The sequence below is a fragment of the Notolabrus celidotus genome, chromosome 2 (assembly GCF_009762535.1).
Source record: "Notolabrus celidotus isolate fNotCel1 chromosome 2, fNotCel1.pri, whole genome shotgun sequence".
NCBI lineage: Eukaryota > Metazoa > Chordata > Actinopteri > Labriformes > Labridae > Notolabrus > Notolabrus celidotus.
The window spans coordinates 4,260,796-4,277,230 of NC_048273.1; the positions used below are offsets into that span (position 1 = coordinate 4,260,796).

At 40.4% G+C, this 16,435-nt stretch overlaps 1 protein-coding gene across 2 annotated transcripts; it reads left to right on the forward strand.

Moving 5' to 3' along the window:
* The first annotated feature begins 5,374 nt into the window (after window positions 1-5,374).
* On the forward strand, window positions 5,375-15,503 carry ifi44g (interferon induced protein 44g). 2 transcript variants are annotated; one of them, XM_034711311.1, is made up of 10 exons: window positions 5,375-5,443; window positions 7,335-7,450; window positions 7,885-7,995; window positions 8,556-8,595; window positions 10,041-10,236; window positions 10,329-10,481; window positions 12,155-12,326; window positions 12,486-12,586; window positions 14,883-15,076; window positions 15,121-15,503. In XM_034711311.1, the coding sequence occupies exons 1-9, from the start codon at window positions 5,427-5,429 to the stop codon at window positions 15,063-15,065; spliced, it is 1,089 nt and encodes a 362-aa protein (XP_034567202.1). In that variant the 5' UTR covers window positions 5,375-5,426; the 3' UTR covers window positions 15,066-15,076; window positions 15,121-15,503. The 2 variants fall into 2 exon arrangements, with proteins under 2 accessions (XP_034567202.1, XP_034567195.1); XM_034711304.1 differs by having other exon boundaries at window positions 14,883-15,503.
* The last annotated feature ends 932 nt before the right edge of the window (window positions 15,504-16,435 follow it).

Genomic DNA, 16,435 nt, shown 5'->3' on the forward strand with positions numbered 1-16,435 from the left:
TACATGGAAAAACGTCGGTCACATGACTCCAGCTGTCCGGCGGTCCTGCACCGCAGTGGATCGGAGACCGTGTTATTAGTCCACACCCCTCTCTTTCGATTTTTAATAAGTGAACCAACATTTGAGCATTCTAAAATCATGTCCCATCCCTGCTAGCTAACAGCCATATTTACTTTAATTACATGTGTCTAATCTCCTCTTTCCTGTGCTCTTATGATTATAAGGAAGCCACATACAGGACACAGAAAAGCCTGTCTACAGCTTCTTACAGTGTGCATTCCACATAATCATAAATACATCACACCTCTGTCTGGTTAGAGGGCAGTTTCATCATGAGGTCTGTTTTTCCACCGTCAAAGTGCTTTGGTTTGTGGGACTCCAGTTTTCGCAGTGAAACATCTCCCGTCCAAAAATAACATCCCACTCACCGTGTTTGCTGTTTAACCACCAACGCCTCGATGGCTTCTAATGACGCCCAGTTATAACCTCAAGGCTTCAGCAAATTGTACTTTTGATGTGGGTGTTGCCCTCAGATAAGTAAGCAGCTCTAACATTAAATTATGTGTCAGAATATTAAAAGGTCTCATTTTGTTTAGTGCATCAAGCACGGCAAGTTTTCCAAGCAGAGTGAGATCTCCTAAAAACTGTTCAACATCTCCCCCTCTTCCTTCACGGGGCTCTTCAATAAAAACCTCTGATAGCTGACGCAGCAATATCAGGTCAGGAAGAAAGCAGTGCGTCAGACACAGCCCTGATAAAGCTGGCTGAGTTGGAGTAATGGCAGCAGGATGAGGATTGGTGAAATCTTACCAAGTGAAGATCTGATGGAGGTGATTTGTTGCCTGTGAGGGGTCTGTGGAGAGGGTGAGAGGGGTTGTCCAGGATGGCTCGCAGTTTGTCCATCAACCACCTCTCAGCCACTGACTCCAGACTGTCCAGTTCTAGGCCAACCACAGAGCGGGCCTTCTTTACCAGCTTGTTGAGCTTGCTGGCCTCACCCGTCTTGATACCTCCACCCCAGCATGCCACAGCAAAGAAGAGAGCACTGGCCACCACAGACTGATAGAAGGTCCTCAGAAGCCTGCTGCAGACACTGAAGGACCTGAGTCTCCTCAGGAAGAACAGTCTGCTCTGTCCCTTCCTGTAGATGGCATCAGTGTTGGTGGACCAGTCCAGTTTATTGTTTATTTGGACCCCAAGGTACTTGTATGAGTCCACCCTCTCCACTTCCTCCCCCTGGATGAGGACTGGGGCTGGCGGCCTCCTGTTCCTCCGGTAGTTCACCACCAGCTCCTTAGTCTTACTGATGTTGAGCTTCAGATGATTGCTGTCGCACCACGCGATGAAGCTCTCTATCAGTCCTCTGTACTCCTCCTCGTCATCTTCACTGATGCGTCCAACGATGGAGGAGTCGTTGGAAAACTTCTGGAGGTGGCAGGAACCGGAGTTGAAGCGGAAGTCAGAGGTGTAGAGGGTGAAGAGGAAATATCAGATGGAAACAGCAGGAGTAAATCCGACTGTCTGCACCGTCCACAAGGAACATAGACATGAATATGGAAGTGCTCATGAGTTAACTTCTACTTTTGAATCCCTTTCTTTCACAATTTAAACAAAAAACACACATCAGGCTTATTTTGAAGTCTTTACATTGGCTGCCTGTTTCTTTTTGCATTGATTTTAAATTTTCTAACTAGTTTTTAAGGCAGACTATATCTCAGGGATGTTTTTAGTTTATGAACCAGAAGGGACTCTCAAGCAGGACAGAAACTTTTGGTGATGCTGCTTTCAGCCACTTTACTCCAAGATGCTGCAACAGCCTGAAATTAAAGACTCATTGATTTAGTCTGGCTTTTATGTAGGGTTTTTTTTAACCTCATATAATTTATTATTTTAATGTCACTTCCTAAATATTTCAACAGTAATGATTTAATACTAATAGTTATTTAATAATTTACTATTATTAACTTTTTTGACAGAATTTGACAATCATGTTGAACACTTGAAATTGACAATGTCATTTAACAATACAAATAAGACAATAAGATTATTAAATAATAACAAGGAAATCAAAATAAATCAAAATAAATAATGATAATAAATATGGAATACAAAAACATAAAACAAACACAAACATAAACTTAATGATAATAATAATTATCATTATTAATATAATAACAGCTATAACTATACCCTAAATTCACCACAATAACAACAATACAAAAACACACAAATTAATTTATAATTATTTTATTATTATTATTTTATCAACTAGTTATGTTTGATCTTGTATTTACCTATTTCCCTTTTGTTGTTTATTTATATATATATTATTGCAATTGGTGTGCATTAGTCTCTACCTTCTAAATCCATTTCTGTTTTATGTTTGGTGAATATATATTTTATTTTATTTTTTAAATCTTTTTTAATTGTTTTAAACACTTTTGTTTCACATGTTTCATAAAACAGAACATTTTGAGCAAACAAGCATCCCTACACTTCACTCTGCTTGGTTTGACTTTGCATGTATTTGAAGTAAAGCAGTATTAAAGGTAAACAGTGTTAGGTGATGAAATTTGACTATTTTGATGCTTTAAAACACATAAAAGTTTGTGTTTTGTAGATTTAAAATCCTCATTTTATGCACTACTAATACATCATTGTGAAAGACAGCAATGATGAAGTTACATTTTAAAGAGTTAAACTGAAATCCACATTATGGTTTACTTTATGGATAAACAAAAACATTTCCCATTATAAACCTTAATATGAATCACCATGTGTCTAATACAAACAGCACAGTTTATTAGTTTTCACTGGACATTAATTCTAACACTGATCTAGATTACAAAACTAAACCTTCTTCAACAAACACACAATCAAGTTTCTTATCCAATGAACAGCAATCACCACCATCAATTACTGATGAACACTCAGTAACTTTCAATACTTATTAAAAGTTACTGAGTGATGTTAGAGGTTGTGTTTCAGGGCAGACTGTCCTCCCCTTGAGGAGTATATGACTCTCCCTGTGGTCTCAGGTTGACCTCTGATGAACATCTACAGTTTCAAACTAAAGACAAGAGCGCCCTCTAGTGGATAAGATGAGTCCAAACAAGAGAAACCTTCAATATATAATTAAACCATAGCTGCCTGTGACTGTTCATGTGAAGGTTTATTGAATCTGACTCTCCCAAACATACAGCGAGTACTGAAAACCTTCTCTATACAGTATGTTAGGTCTAACCCAAGATCTTCTTATCTAGTGACTGTCCCGCCTGGTTTGATTAGCAAAATATTCTGATGTAGATTTTCACTTTGGGGGAGTTTTCCTGCTACATTAGCTCCTCTTTTCAGAAGCTTGTCCACACCTCTAAAGCTCCTGGAGTTTTAAGCTGCTTATTTAACAGGGTGAAATGAATATAGACCTACAAAAGCAAATATGACTGAATTTGATGAGACTGATTATTTCTACTGTTTGAAACCACTGCCATGCAAGTAGATCATGTCAGATAAGATGATTAACTGTGCAAAGCTTATACAGAATATTTTCCCAGGCAAAGAGTCCCAATGAGTGAGACTCAACTTGTTGACTTATTTTCACATGTACAGTACAAAAACAGCTACATAAGAGTATGGGAGGAAGAGCCTTCAGTTATCAGGAACCTCTCCTTTGGAATCACCTAAGACTCCCTCTCTACTTTTAAGAGTAGGCTTAAAACTTTCCTTTTTGATAAAGCTTATAGTTAGAGCTGGATCAGGCTTGGACCAGGTTTTGTTATGCTGCCATAGGCTTAGACTGCTGGGGGAACTGGCGCACTGACACACTGGAATCCTAGTTCACCCCCTTCCCCCCAACCCCTTCATCACTTACTTTAACTCTCCCTGTCCCATTGAAAGTTACTAACCATAGACCTTTCTGGAGTCCCTGAGCTCCCTTGTCTCGTAGGATCCTCTGAGCTGCCGTAGACGTCCTCCTGCTGTGGACGTTCTGGACTCCAGCGGCAACAGCTTCTACTACTCGTCTCATCACTATCACCTCTCTCTCTTACTCCCCTCTATCCGTCTTTCCAGACCCAACTCGGTCGAGGCAGATGGCTGTCTAACATGAGTCTGGTCCTGCTGGAGGTTTCTGCCTGTTAAAAGGAAGTTTTTCCTCGCCACTGTAACTAGCTAAATACTGCGATGTGCAAACGCCCCTTGGACCAGCTCTTAGTTAAGCTGCTATAGGCTTAGACTGACACATTGGGATCCTGTCTTTCCCTCTCTCTCCTCTCTCTGCCTGTCTCTTACTTTAACTCTTCCTGTCCCATTAAAGTTACTAACCATAGACCTTTCTGGAGTCCCTGAGCTCCCTTGTCTCGTAGGTTCCTCTGGATCTCTGTTGCTGTGGACGTGCCAGACTCCAGCTGCTACAACTACTACTATCCGTCTCCCCACTATCATCTCTCTCTCTTCATCTCCCTCTATCCCTCTCTCCAACACGGTCTCAGCAGATGTGTGTCTAACATGAGTCTGGTCCTGCTGGAGGTTTCTGCCTGTTAAAGGAAGTTTATCCTTGCCACTGTAACTCGCTAAATGCTGCAAAGTGCTCTGCTCATGGTGGATTAAGATGAGATCAGACTGAGTCCTGTCTGTAAGATGGGACTGGATCTGATCCGGTCTTGATGTTGGGTCTTTGTTAATAATAGAACATAGAGTACGGTCTAGACCTGCTCTGTTTGGAAAGAGTCTTCAGATAATGTTTGTTGTGATTTGGCGCTGTATAAATAAAGATTGATTGATTGACATGAGACAAGAGGTTCACACATTTAATAAAGTTCCTGACATGAGCTTTAAGGTGTCTAAAATTAAATCTTTACTCATCCAGATACCTTTGTCTTTGTCTTTGCTCACGCGCAGTATGCATTTGGCAACATGTTTTTCTCTACCTAAATCTAAGTGCTAAACTTTGTTTTGTTTCTTGATACTGCTGTCATTCCCCTCTTCCTTCTTTGGCATAAAGGAGAAGTCTGTCACTTCATGAGAGAAGCTTGCCCGAGTTAGTATTTGTAGCATGGCTGCTGTGGGAGAATGGATGTGGGCCTACTCAGATTTAACTCTCTGTATCACATTTCACAAACATGCCAAGTTGTTATTGTTTGTGGTTGTTTACATGTGTTGTCGTGGACTTACTTTCATATTAATTGATATTTTACTGCATTAACCACCTCTAAACCATGTAGAGTAGTAATGGAGAGGTAGTCCTATAGTTAAGTTTCATTTACCTCCTTTAGCTCTCCCTCCCTCCACTACTATCAGATAGTGTCAGTACTGGTTTACAGTTTAGGTTTCAGTTTCATTTCTCCAGAGGAGGAGTCTCCTCTCTTTATAATCTGCCTCTTGTTGTTCCAGGTGAACTTTGCCACGTCTGACAGACAGCACTCATCATGAAGAAAGCTACCAGGTAACATTCCAACTAACTTTCTCATCCAGGTAGATTTTAGAGTGTTTAACTTCAACAAGGATGCAAAGTAAAGTTATACACTAACTTCTAACCTGTGGTGGTTATGTTTTTGTCTTTGTCTGCTCGTGTTAAGACTGTTCTCAGCATTAGAAGCTTCATTAGCTGGTTGATGCTTTCAGACAGGAAGTCAATGGTCACTCATCTCTTCATCGAAGTGAAAAGTTGTGCGCACTGAAAATAACAGTTCTCCACATTTAGCTCCTAAACGTCAGATAAACGCAGGGTGAATTTTTCAGTCACACTTTGAGCAATATTTGTGATCTGATTCACATTTATTTCTGTCGTGACAAATACATTTTAGATAAAATCCCTGTTAAATCGAAATGCTAAATATTAATCTAAATGTTTAATGTTTAATCTAAATATTAATCTAAATATTAAATGTTTAATTTAAATATTAATCTAAATATTAAATGTTTAATTTAAATATTAATCTAAATGTTAAATGTTAAATCTAAATGCTTAATATACATTTAAAATGTTAAATCTAATGCTAAATGTTACTATAAATGTTAAATGTTTAATCTAAATGTTAAATCTAAATGTTAAATCCTAAATCTAAATGCTTAATATTAATCAAAATTTAAAAAAATGAATCTAAATGTAAATATACATTTAGAATCTTAAATCTAAATGCTTAATATTAATATAATGTTAAATCTAAATGTTAAATATATACGTTTCAAATGTTAATTTTCAATACTAAATATTAATATAATGTTAAATATGAAATCTAAATGTTAAATCTAAATGTTACATTATTCATCTAGATGTTAAATCTTAAATGTTGCTCTGCGATCTTAAATATTCAATTAAATTTTGCTTTATTGGTATGAACAAAGACATGTTATTGCCAAAGCACATAAATTCATACAATGCATTATATATGTTCACAACACACTACACTCATCATATATACATTAATCACACACCATATTCATTACATATTATATTCATCACATACATATCAACCATATATTTCATATTTTATATGCATTAATGAACGATTACCCATACAGCATATCTCAATGTCCTCACCCCATGCGGCACGCTCACAAAACCTCCACCCAAAATCAAACACCATGGGATGGTGCGTCCCTCAGGCTGTGACAGGCAGACACATACAGCAGCCAGAGGAGCTGCTGACCCTTCCCCCAGGAGAACTGACAGTTTCTCTTCTGGGGTTAATGTCAGGAAGTTTGGTATCATTTTAGTAATGTCCCTGTAGTGGGAATATCTTAGAAAAGAGAACTTGTTGCAGTGGAGGAGGAAGTGCATCTCTGTCTCTATGTCCCCTGTAGAGCAGTGAGCACATAGAAGCTCCTCTCTGGGCAGCCATGTCTGTCTGTGTCTCCCTGTCTCTACAGCCAGCTGGTGGTCACTCAGCCTGTATTTGGTCAGGATATGTCCTTGTTTTGTATCTCTGACACTGTACAGATATTCAGATCATTTATAATCACGGTTTAGGGTCAAATAACAATTCATTCTACTTTGGGTCTTTGTTATTTAGCTAATATGCAAATTCACACAGCCGCCCAGCGGATGTACCAAAATAAAAGCTTCATAAAGTGATACAGAGACCCATGGAAGTGGATTTTTGCCGGTCCATACATTGTTTTTTATTACATCTTTCACATTTTGCCTTTTGATTTTAACATTCATAAAAAAAAAATTCCAGATTGATCAATGTAAAGAAGGTATTAAAAGTCCTTCTTCATCAACCTTTATTTATAACTGTTTCATCAAGAGAATTACAAAGTGATCTTTTTGTTAAAAAATGTTTTACCATGAGCTCCTCATCTAATGTGTTTTTTTCCCTTATCCACTACAGCTCCTTTGGATTTGGTCAAATTTGTTCTCCTGCCCCAATAGCTTTTGGTGAAGCTTCTACGCCCCCCCCATCATTTTTAGTCACACCATTGGATATCAAAGATCCGACCAGCACAGGTAAGATTTTAAGCAGTTCCTTACTGAGATACTAAAGATGACGGTCAAAGACCAGCAGGTGGAAATAAAGGAGCCTCTATTTAAATCTACTGTAGTTCATACAGCTGTTTGCACTCCTCTCTGTGCTTCAGTTTTTATGTGCAGTTGTGGCAACATACCTGTGCTTCACTGTCTATCAGGCTTCCACTTGGTGGAGACGAGGGTTTAACACATCCTTACCTGTGTGCAGTATTTCAATCAATTAAACAACATTTCTTTTCATCCAGAGTAATACTTCAGTACTGTGGTAAAGATGAGGAGAAGCAACAAACCTGCAGTTTATTAAGGTTACTGTAGATGTATTCAAAGAGGAAAATTTTATTTGGAACAGTTATATGTAGGAGTTTAAAGATGACCCTTGATTTTGTAAACTGATGATGCCTTTGGTATTACAGTCTCTCCAGAAACTCCTGCTAAACCTGCAGTGGACTCCCACGATGGTCCTGATGTTGCATCAACGACCACCTCAAAAGATAAAGGGAAGAAACCTCTGTTTTTTTTTTCATGTAAGAATAACTTTCAAAGACCATCACTGACAGTTTTAGAAAAAAGTTCACCCTCTCTTTATTTTTCCACCTCATTTCTGCACACCTTTACTGCCCCCCCCCTCCCCCTAAAGACGACCAGGCTTCGAGTCTCTATATGAGGTCTACAGCCTTGGAGTGGTCTGGGGTTTTGTGGGTCATCATGTGTACAGTATGTAAATCAAATGATCAGAGATTTCTCTTCAGTCAGAAAAATGACTGAATAATGTGTTAAACGTGGTTTAAGCTGTTAGTGCTGCGAAGGTTCATGCTCCTCTCCTCTGGCTTCCTAGATAGATTTTAAGATGTTACTGACCACTTTTAAAACTCCTCTGGGTCTTGCCTCGACCTGCTGATAAACTTTTGCAACTTTTGGTAAAGTCTTGATATGACAGCCCTGCATGTTTGGCAACCTAACCTCACACTCACAAAAGTACATGTATCAGAAAATATCAGCTTTGTTTTAACGTATTTAAACTTTGTGTAGAGTTAGAAAAACACCAAACACGTCAAATTCCATTAAACTCTGAAACTCTCTTTAGCTCAAACGACTCCATGGAGAGACGTGGAGTGGACAGAGGAGTGAGTAAAAACTGTAACTTTCATTTATATTGTGATTGCAGCTATATTCATCACTACAAAATCATCATCAGATTTGAGTATTTTACATGCTTTCACCATATAGCCCTCCTTCCCTGTACTCATTAAAGGGATATTTCAGCTTTTTTGAAGTGGGGTCGTCTGAGTTACATTACACTATTACTCCTTTTAGCCACAATGAGTGCCGTTGAGCTCTTCCCCTTTAATGAGAAAATTCCCAGAGGACCGGCTGGCAAGCTAGGCCACAATTCTCTGCAGACGGGGCCACCTGATTCACATAATTTTGCAAAAGTTAAGAAAATATGGTCCAGGAACTCATCACGGTGCAAATGCATGCACCAGTAGAAAAAAATGGAGCTAATTAGTTTGCCGTCAGAAACCCCCTTTGTTTTGTTTTGGCACTATTTTCAGATGCACCTCGCAGACCGGTGTTCTTCCGCTGCATGAGCACGGATACATGCTGATCAGCTGTTTGGATCAACAAGCACGTAGCAGGATCAAGGAGCTGTATCGGTCTTTAGAGTGAATTAAACTCACTTTTCTGCACATTTAAAAGATGGGACTTACCTGTCTTTATCCCGGCTTTTCAAACAAGCAAACCTCCTGTAAGGCAGGGAACTCTGGATGATGAGTGATGCAGACTGGAGCCGTATGTGAGTTGCTGGTATCCTCTGATCCAGAATGGTCCTGAAGTATTGTTGTCACTAAGTCCCTCTCCTGACAGCAGAAGCTCTCTGGGTTCGTTGGCATGGGCTCACAGTTTACACACCGGCACCACCAGGTAACGTGGGATCTCTCCTGCTCACTCGTTAGCACAGAACTTTCTCCCCTCTCTTCTTCGTTGGTACGTTGGGTCTGCATCTCGAGTTCTTCCTCTGTAAACTCTGGTTCATAGAGGTATCCTCTTGTGTCCACAATAAACGGCATGTCGTCGTCGCTGTCAGAATCACTCATTTTTACAGTTTGAAGTTTTTGATCCTAAAAGTGCAGACAGATCCAAACAGCTGATCGGTGTGTGTCCGTGCTCATGCAGCAGAAGAACATAGGTCTGCGAGGTGCGTCCAAAAATAGTGCAGAAAGAAAGGGGGGTCCAACGGCAAACTGAATAGCTCCATTTTTTTCTACTGGTGCATGCATTTGCACCGTGATGAGTTCATGGACCATATTTTCTCAACTTTAGTGAAATTACGCAAAAGAGGTGACCCTGTCTGCAGATAATTGTGGCCTAGCTTGCCTGCCGGTCCTCTGGGAATTTTCTCATTAAAGGGGAAGAGCCCACCGGCACTCATTGTGGCTAAAAGGAGTAATAGTGTAATGTAACTCAGACGACCCCACTTCAAAAAAACTGAAATATCCCTTTAAGATGAAATCACTTCTACTAAATGAGTCTGAACTCTAAGCAGCAAGTATCTAAAATTCCTACCCAGGCAGAAGACGAGCCTGATGGAGATGGTCAGCTCCTACGGACCCAGTTGCAGAGAGGTAACTCAGGCTCGGGTGCTCCTCCTGGGCCCAGTTGGTTCTGGAAAGTCCAGCTTCATCAGTTCAGTCCAGTCTGTGTTTAATAAAAGAGTGACTAATCGGGCCATGGTGGGCTCCTCCTCCACCAGCTTCACCAAGAAGGTAAGGAGAGCACTGATGTGTAGGTAAATGCTTGAATGTATTCAAACATGTAAGCAGATCCATCTATTGAACTCTCTTTTTGTTGATGTCAGCTGCAGTCATTCAACATCCGTGGGGAGAATGGAGAGGATCCTACTGGTCTGGTGCTTTGTGATGCTATGGGCCTGGGGGACGGAGAGACGATGGGACTGACGCTCCACGACATCCTGTCGGTCATTAAAGGCCACGCACCTGAGGGACACAAGGTGAGCAGGATATTCCATTAGAGAGAATGTGCAGAAAGCAGAGTGAGACGTGATCTGGTCTCAAAAGATACCTAATAGATTCTCACAAACTTTCGTACAAACAGGAGGAATCATAGACTGAATACAAAGATTGACAACATGACAGCTCCCTGAAAATGACGCCAAAAAAAGGGTGACAGAATCCTCCACTAGCAACAGTAGATCTCATAAATTAACATTTTTATCTTCTTTTCTTCAAATTTAATGACAAGCATTTTTCTTGCTGGTAATACTGATGGAGATGGATAAGTATTCCTGCAAGTGAAGCCATGTTGACAGTGCAAACATAAAGATGCATTGAGTCGAGCAGCTGCAGCACATAGACTGTGAGAAAAGATGGATGACATTGAAAATAGTATGGGAGGTAGAGCCTTCAGCTATCAGGGACTTCTCCTTTGGAATCATCTACCAGTCAGGGTCTGGGAGGCAGACACCCTCTCTACTTTAAGAGTAGGCTTCAAACTTTCCTTTTTGATAAAGCTTATAGTTAGAGCTGGATCAGGCTTGGACCAGCTCTTAGTTATGCTGCTATAGGCTTAGACTGACACACTGGGATCCTGTCTTTCCCTCTCTCTCCTCTCTCTGCCTGTCTCTTCCTTTAACTCTTCCTGTCCCATTAAAGTTACTAACCATAGACCTTTCTGGAGTCCCTGAGCTCCCTTGTCTCGTAGGTTCCTAACGGACTTGAGTCGAGCAGCTGCAGCACATAGACTGTGAGAAGAGATGGATGACTTTAAAAATAGTATGGGAGGTAGAGCCTTCATGCAGACACCTCTCTACTTTTAAGAGTAGGCTTCAAACTTTCCTTTTTGATAAAGCTTATAGTTAGAGCTGGATCAGGCTTGGACCAGGTCTTAGTTATGCTGCTATAGGCTTAGACTGACACACTGGGATCCTGTCTTTCCCTCTCTCTCCTCTCTCTGCCTGTCTCTTCCTTTAACTCTTCCTGTCCCATTAAAGTCACTAACCATAGACCTTTCTGGAGTCCCTGAGCTCTCTTGTCTCGTAGGTTCCTCTGGATCTCTGCTGCTGTGGACGTGCCAGACTCCAGCTGCTACAACTGCTACTATCCGTCTCCCCACTATCATCTCTCTCTCTCTCTCTCTCTCTCTCTTCATCTCCCTCTATCCATCTCTCCAACACGGTCTCAGCAGATGTGTGTCTAACATGAGTCTGGTCCTGCTGGAGGTTTCTGCCTGTTAAAGGAAGTTTGTCCTTGCCACTTTAACTTGCTAAATGCTGCAAAGTGCTCTGCTCTTGGTGGATTAAGATGAGATCAGACTGAGTCCTGTCTGCAAGATGGGCTTTCCTCTGTGCCACTGTGCAGCTGGAGTACCACACACAGAGCCAGTAGGTCAGGATGCTCTCTTTGACCGCTAGGCCACCAGTGACACAAAACTTATGCTTTTAAAGGAAATGTATCAATCACTGTTTGATGGATTCCCAACACAGTAAAGGCTGTCGTTAGTTTAAAATGGGTTTATTCAGTTATAATACCAGCAGGAGAATGACATTCTCATCAGCCTTAGCTGTAGTGTAGGGTTTAGTGCTATGATAAATGTTAGCATGCTAACACACGACATAAGATGCTTATATTTGAATTTAATTTGTAACCTTTTATTTTCTTCTTCCAGTTTACCCCAGCCCAGCCGGTGAGGTCAGAGACTGTGGGCTACGTGAAGAAGCCGAGCCTCCAAGACCAGATCCATTGTGTTGTTTTTGTGGTGGACGCCTCCAAAATCCTGACCTACCCCAAAGGCCTCAGCACCACCTTCAGGCAGCTCCGAGAGCACATCTGTGACCTGGGTAAGGAAAAGAACAGGCACAAACATTTCTTCATGTGACAAAATCAGAGGTGTTTTGCTAATGTGACTTCATAAGAGCTGGGACTTTAAGATGAAGGATGACTTTAGTGGGTTTTTTTCTTGTAGAAATCAGGTTGATTTTTTGTATTCTTTCTCTCAGGTCTCCACCAGGTGGCTCTACTCACACACGTCGACCAGATTTGTTCAGAAACCGCCAAAGATGTCACTAAAGTTTACAAGAGCGGCATCATCCGGGAGACGGTAGGTTACAATAAACATTTACAATACAGCAATTATATTTAACAAGGATAAACAATGCAGCAGCTTTTATCAGTCAAAATGTTAAAATGCAGCTAGTTAAACTTTGTATTTTTAAATCATAAAGACATAGACGGTGGATTTACTTTAAATATGTGACAGTAGAGTGTGGTGGTACGTTTCTTGTAAGGATACGATGCAAAGGTGGGAAAGTTACTCATCTTCAGAACTGTTCTGAACCTTGAATAAGAAGTGTTGTATCTTTTCATTATAGAACTAAAGGCTAATAAGGACTGCTTGATTTTGAAGTATCAGATGTCAATATATAATAGATTTTTCATAACCAGCTATCAACAACAGTAGAGTGTTGGTAAAAACATACAGGCTGAAGATGTTCATGCTTTATTTGATGATTTTGCTGTGCCTGCGATATCAAATATAAGGAGTAAAAGATTTGCACACTGGAATTTTGCTGTCTGGGTAATATTCAGTCTAAACATGCTTTTTTCGACCAGAAGTTCCAGGAACTTTAAGCTACTAGGTGCATTTTGACTAGGGATGCACCAATCCTACTTTTTAGGTCCCAATACCGATATCGATACCTGGGCTTTGGTATCTGCCGGTACCGATACTAGCCGATCCGATCCTGGTATTGATTTAACGATCTCTATTCCTTAATGTGAGGATAGAATCATGTTTTGGCAACTTCAGGCTTTTCTGACTTGATGGTGAACTGTACCTGGGTTCCAAGTGCTAAACCAGAGGCTGGAATCCCTTCATGTCAAGGATCTGGAACAATTAAATCCAACAACCTGTCCGTGTTTTCACACTTTGAATCCATTAATAGAAGGTTTCTTGCTTCTTTGCAGTCGACTACAGCTGACGTAAACCTTCTCCTTCGGGCTTCCATTGTATTTTTTCAGCGCGACTGCCATCTGTCAAAACATTAGCGCTGCACATGTTGCAAGTTTTCGGCGGAGTTGTTAGCAAAAGAAGCGTGACATGCAGCTAAACTGCAGAGCCTCTGTAGTTATCCTCCATCATGCTCCACCGGGCAAAAATGCACAGACCGGTCGGCGCTGATGACGTAGGAGACGCACACGGCTGTTGTAAACACAGAAAAGCATTTAACTGAGATGAATAGATCTACCATATGGATCGGCACTATATATCGGCCCCTTGTCACTGATATCTGATCTAGCTTTTTGAGTCCAATCTAGCCGATATCCGATACCAGGATCAGATCGGTGCATCCCTAATTTTGACCAGTAGTTCCGGGGTCTTTAAGCTGCGGGCTGAAGTCCCGGGTAGATGGTGCAAATCAGGCCAGTGACGTATGGAGGAAAACAAAGTAAATGCACTACACCACCAGACCAGTAGAGGGCAGTAAAACAAAGACAGATGCCTTTCATCACAGATGACACCATAGAAGCAGACGGACAGGCAGGTATCATTATGAGCAACACAACAGTTAGCTTGTTAGCATGAAGAGACTCAGCTGGCGCTGTTTTAGATGGTGCTATATTTCATCACAGATGGATTCACTGAATCAACACGTGAGAGGAGATAAGCGCGAGTAGCAAAGACGTTTCAACGCGGCTTTAAAATCCTTTTGAACTCAAAAAGCCGTGGCAGAGATCAGCCGGTGTTATGATTTAAACAGCGACCCTGTTAACTGGAGACTCTCAGCAGGATGCATCCCTCATAAACGTGTTTAGACGATCATTAAATATCTGATGAAGATATTTTGAAATCTTAATAAAAACTAAACTAGTTTGCATTCCCAGGAACTCCCTCTGTGTTTCAACAGCTGTGTGAACTCCACAAACACTGACACGTTCAGCTGAAGGTCTCCAGTTTACAGGGTCGCTTTTAAAACCGGAACACTGGGAGATGACAGAGATGCATTCGCAGTAGGGACACATACAAAAAAATAGTACAAATAAAAAATGAAAGAAAGAGAAATCGAGTGAATCACAGGTGTGTGTGATGTTATGTGGTTAGTGGGTGAAGTAAAACACTGCGGTTACTCTACTAATCAGTAACGTTTAGCATTGCAGGCCACGCCAACAGATTAACTACCCCAGAACTAAATCTAGACCCTGGTTCCTGCAGTTGAAAAGCACCTTAACTGTATAAAAGAGTTTCTCCTCAGTCAGAGGTGATGATGTTTTTTGTTCTCCTCTTACAGACCACACTGTTCTTATTGTCTTCGTGATTAAACTTTGCACAGATATAGAGAAGGTTATGATGTAAAAATACCATTGTTGCATTCTTTGTGCTTTGTATCTGTGTGTAGATGGGTAAAGCTGGAGCTCTGTTGGGCATGTCCACCTCCTACATCATCCCAGTGAAGAACTACTCGTCTGAGTTGGACGTGGATGTGAACACTGACGTGCTCCTGCTCAGTGCGGTCGACCACATCCTGCAGTACGCTGACCTGTACTTCCAGGACAACAAACCAAAAACACTCAAACTGTGATGCGTAAAAAGTTCACTTCTGAGCTTTTGGAATATATCCTTTGAATATTTAAAAGCGGGTGGGTTTTGTGTGGAATGAGAACTTTTCTGACTTTGCTGACTCCTGGTGGTGACTTCCAAACATACACACTGTGTTTTTTAACCTTATTGAATTTTATAAATAATGTTTTTACTAAATTCTAATGCAAAAAAATTTAAAACTCAGAGAAAGTTTGATTTGTAAGTGGGTTAATTCTTTATTACAAGCAAAAAACATTCCAATGAATTGAATTGTTCCTGAGTGGCCTACTCGTCTGAATCAGCACTCTAAAAGGTTGGAAATTACCTTCATTGAATTAAATATGATGACATATTCTGACCTGAATATGTAGGAAGCTTATATATGTAACTGAAATGAAATAAACATCATCTAAAGTCTGTATTTTCTGCAGAAAACGAACATTGCATTGGTCTTTATTTAAGCAGCTCTCCTGGAGAACATCATGTTATAATAAATCTTGTACACGACTTCCTTAATGTCTTATATTAACCATTATTTATATGGCTTTTTTAACCCATTCTTCATGTCTGTCTCAGAAACCCTTTGTAATACATTTCTTTCTTGTTTCGTCATGATGGTTTAAAGGTGTTTGACTGCAGGTTTCTTCCTGGTGTCTTGCTGAAAGTCTTTTAACTCTGCTTGCAGTTAAATGAAAGTAATCTGAGAGGTGTTTATTCTATTTGTAGCTATGACATAGAGAATATAAGCACTTCCTTAAATAATAGTGACAACAATCAGACTGAGAATAAAGCATTATGTCATCTTTTTAAACTTCAGAGTTTGTTAAAAACGTCCTGAAACAACCTTTAAACAAATTTTTACAGGAAAAACAATTTGATAGGCAATGCAACATAAATATGGCGAGTTATTAAGGCATTAAAACTAAGCAGCACAATGGTGACGTGCACCAAACTGCAGTTTTTTTATAACTGTATTATGGAAGATATTAAACTTACGAGTTTTGCCCAAATAAAGCCATGGCTGACTTGAATGACAGGCAGGAACACTGCAGCTGTCAGCAAAAAGGCGAAAGGCCTGCCTCTTTAACCTCACACTAGCTCAGACCATAGACATATATACCATATATACACATACATACTGTATATATACCATAGCCATGTCTATGGCTCAGACAATGTTAGTTTGAGTTCAGCATTTCCAATATAGCACTCACCGACGATAGGCTTTAAGCAGCGCTTCAGAAACAGACGGGTGACATCATAGATACTACGTCCATTATTCATACAGTCTTTGGTGAAGTCCAGTCATCTGTGGGAAGATTGTCTCTCCTGTCAAGTTAGGACGCTGCACAGGAAATAAGATAGCTTGAC